At 38.3% G+C, this 3904-nt stretch overlaps 1 protein-coding gene across 1 annotated transcript; it reads right to left on the bottom strand.

Annotated features, from left to right (window-relative positions):
* Window positions 1–1848: 1848 nt before the first annotated feature.
* LOC113276632 (F-box protein At1g67340-like) lies at window positions 1849–3639 on the bottom strand. Its single transcript, XM_026526256.1, has 3 exons — window positions 3333–3639; window positions 2933–3095; window positions 1849–2856 (listed from the first exon to the last, which is right to left on the bottom strand). Exons 1-3 carry the CDS (start codon window positions 3584–3586, stop codon window positions 2065–2067), a joined length of 1209 nt encoding a protein of 402 aa, XP_026382041.1. The 5' UTR covers window positions 3587–3639; the 3' UTR covers window positions 1849–2064.
* Between the last annotated feature and the right edge of the window lie 265 nt (window positions 3640–3904).

The following is a 3904-nucleotide window of genomic DNA, read 5'->3' on the forward strand; positions in this document are numbered from 1 at the left end:
GATGTTTCTTCAATGTTCAAACTTTTGAAACAGGTATCAAGAGACTTGTCCGCAACCATTTCTTGTTTTTCAAGTTTTCCAATTTGTCTAGTAAAACATTTTCTTTATTTGATATGCGAAAGCCGGATCACATCCCCACCCGAACCCAACTAGCCGCACTGGTCTCATTGTCATATCCAACCCGCCAAACCGGCCCAACTATACAACTAAACTAATATAAACCTATTCAACCTATAGCTTCCTCATTGCTGGAGTTGATTGGAAACCATTGAGATTATAGCTTGGACCTTGGTAAAACATAATTTTGGATGACGATGGTGATCAAGAGGGGATCCTTCATTTAGGCTAGAGTGTCGATACTTGCGCATGTGCAGTGGTTAGAAATAGTGTTCCTTCTAGTGCCACTCGTTGCATCCATGGTGGTTGTTAATTAGTAGAGGTGTAAAACGTGTCGGCCCAGCACATCCCAACCCACGAAATTACGTGTTTAGGTGTTGTGTGTCGTGCTGTGATGGGCCGGAGATTAAGACATATTGTGTTGTGTCGTGCCATAAGGCGTGATGTGCTGTGCCAGAAAAATAAACGTGTTGTGTCATGTTGTGCCTGGCACATTTATGTTTTCCAATATAAATATTTCCAAATACTTAGGTATTACATGTGTGTTGTCATGAAAATAAGTCAACATAACAATAATAAAATGTCAATAATTGGCTAGAATAAAGGCTCTTTTGTGAAATATACACAAAATATGATGTATCGTGCCATGTTGTGCAGTGTTTTATACATATTATGACGTGCTTTCTTAACGCGTTGTGATGTATCGTGCCACATGCTTATCCGTGACGCCTGTTGTGTTGGGTTACTGTGTCGATTAGTCTAGCCCAGCCCGGCCTATGGAACTAACGTGTTGTACCATGCTGGATTAAATCATGTGCTGGGCATGACTGTGCTCAAATTTTAGCGCATTGTGCTGGGTTATGCTCGTGTTGGCACTGCCAATTTACACATCCAGTTGTTAGGTTCCTAGAAGTTACACAACAACTAGTGCAAACAAACATAACAACTCTCCCTCTCCATTACTTACATTCCCTCTCCATTATTTACAGAGCCCTCATGAGCACATGCAATTTTCTCATTCCAGAACTAAAACTTCGTCGCATTTACTAATTATTAGTAGGTAATAATGTTTGTATTGCGGGTCATTATTTCCGCATACCTAAAATTTACCAGAAAAAACCAACACTCGAAGCATGCTGTCTGCAGCTCATAGCGTTACTACATACTATCTCAACAAATTAAAAATGTAATCAATAGAAATTAGAGTTTGTGTTATTAACTTATAACCTGAATGTGTCCGTTTTATGCCAGTTTTTAGAATTTCGTTTATGACCACAAAAGCGACTCAGCATAAAGATGGAACATGGAGCAGCTGATACCATGTAGGACGTAGCTGAAGTGTGTCAACGAACCGATATATCCAAGATAAACAAGCGATGGGAATTTAAATTAAATCAACCAAATCAAGTCATCTGTATACATCTACCTCAAGGTCCTCAACAGTCATGTAGAGTGTATTTCAGGAATGGCATTTAATTTGCTCTTCTAATGGTAATTATCTGTTTTCTTTTGGTTCTTTTGTTTTTTGCATAATAAATCTACAGCTAAGAAACAGGGTCGCATACAAAACCCCCCATTAGGGCCATTACCAGGGTCATGTTTTCCATTTGGCGCACTAGTAAAGATAAGCAAAAGGATGGCGGCGGTTGTGGAGGTGGTGGCAGTTGTAAACCTCCATTAGGGCCATTACTAAGGCAAGAGAGCACAATCTGGTACCAAATTGAATGGATATATTTAAGAAACTATGATATGTAATGCCATGATCTCTGTTCTAATATTTCTTTCTGATTTGCATTCGCTTTACACATTTTCCCGCTTCAGCTAAGTAGCTGTTCTCTTCTATTCTTTACACCCAAAAAAAAAAAAGTAAGAAGAAAAAAAAGGAAACCCGGAATAGGAAAAAGAACTCTCGAAATTTAACCGCATCACTAGTCATTGTCACCGTCGTCAGCTCTCAGCCATCATTACATCTTCATCATCTTCGTCTTCGACCCCGACAACATCACCGCCAACATCCCCATCGACTCCATTACCATGGGCATCAACAACAATAAACTCTTCTGTTGGTGCACAGTTAGCCTTGTGGCGCAACTTCCAATCAAGGGCCTGACAAGCCCGAGAACAATAATTCACCGCACCACAAACCGAACAACGTCTAAACTCGTGCTTTCTTGTCTCAGGCCTTCCACACCCAGCATGTGAACAAAGTCTTAAACCTAATCCATCACCATCAGGGCCGGCCTCCTCCACATCATCTACATTACTCGTGCCTTTAATTTCAAACCACTCGGTTAAGAAACGGTTGGCAATATGAACTTCCGGTGGTGGTACGTTACATCCGAAATCACTTAATAACGGACACGATACACCATTACTATGCTTCAGTTGTTGAGCATGAAACAATATCGATGTAGAAGGAGGATGAGAGTAAAGAACTGCAGCAACTTCTCGAGCGTTAGCATGAATCAAAAAGCGTCGACCCTCTGTAACGTTTTGTCGAACACCATAACCATCTTGTAAGCAATGACCGAGTTCACGTAATGCATCAATATGACCAAGAAACGCAGCACGAGCACATAAGGCTACACCAGCACGTAAATCTTTATCTGTTTTTGTACCTCCACTACCGTTGAATTGTATCACTGCTAATGAATATAAAGCTGGCGCATATGAATTCATGGCTGCTTTTGCCATTAATGATGCTCCACTTCCTCTGTTTTCTAAACAGTAAAATAGGATCTGGAGAAAAAATTGGATTAGTTAAAAGAAACAAAAAAAAAAAAAAATCAGAAGGGATGGTTTTAGTGGGACGTACCATGCCTAGAGTATAAGTGGCTTCAATGTTTCCTGAATCAGAGCATTGTTTCAAGAATCTATGAGATGATTCAGACCAATTCTTAGCTTTCACTGTAAGTAATTTTGGAGAAGCTTTTGACAATACCAAAGGATTCAGAGCTAGATTATTTAGTCTTTTACATCTGTTTCAAGACAAACAAATAAACCATCAGAAACAAAATTGAGAATTTCTCTAGAAAAGAAAACAGAGGAAGCATTTTCTTGTGATGTAATTAAAGTTTCAAGAAGATAAACAAATTGAAAGAAACCCCAGAATTTGAATGCTCATAAAAAACCAGACCCAACACTGGAATTAAAGAAAACCAGGTAGATTTAAAGAATTTTCAAGGAAAAGAAGATTTCTGGAGGTTATTACTTACGTTAGTACTAAATTGAAGAGATCAGAAGGAGTATTCACAGTAGAACCCAATTTACAGAGTATGGATAAAACAATATCATCTGGTAATTCATCTAAGTAATCAATCTTTTTTCTTCTTTTACAACAAATTTCTTCTTCTTGATTGTAAGTATAGTAATTGTAATTAGTATTAATAATCCGTTTTCTCATCTTCTTCTTAATCTCTGTTTTACGCTGTTCAAGATTTTGATAACAAACACCACTTCTTGTTCTCATTCTCTCCCTGCTGGGTGTGTCTCTATCTCTGATTCTGTGTCTCTGTAGAGCCGAAATTGGATGAAGGAGGAGAAAAAGTTTACTCACCTTATATAAGGTAGATGAAAAGATATCTCATAGAATACCCCTGAAAGTTACTTTATTTATTATAAATGCCATTCTGTGATCCATTGAATATATATGGCAATAAATTAAAATATTTATAATAACTCCCTGGTCAAATCTTAATCGCCGGTGCTATTCACAGCACAAAACACCACTCTACTCACAGCTCACAATATCTGAACCCTACATTTCTCAAATGGTATATCTCTTTTT

This window comes from Papaver somniferum, chromosome 4 (genome assembly GCF_003573695.1).
Source record: "Papaver somniferum cultivar HN1 chromosome 4, ASM357369v1, whole genome shotgun sequence".
Lineage (NCBI taxonomy): Eukaryota > Viridiplantae > Streptophyta > Magnoliopsida > Ranunculales > Papaveraceae > Papaver > Papaver somniferum.

Bases quoted from the DNA above. Each gene is read 5' to 3' on its own strand.
- LOC113276632 (XM_026526256.1), bottom strand. From the start codon at position 3,586: ATGAGAACAAGAAGTGGTGTTTGTTATCAAAATCTTGAACAGCGTAAA. The intron at 3,096-3,332 runs GTAAGTAATAAC...GTCTTGAAACAG, and splicing joins CTCTTCAATTTAGTACTAAC to ATGTAAAAGACTAAATAATC. The intron at 2,857-2,932 runs GTACGTCCCACT...TTTTTTCTCCAG, and splicing joins CCACTTATACTCTAGGCATG to ATCCTATTTTACTGTTTAGA.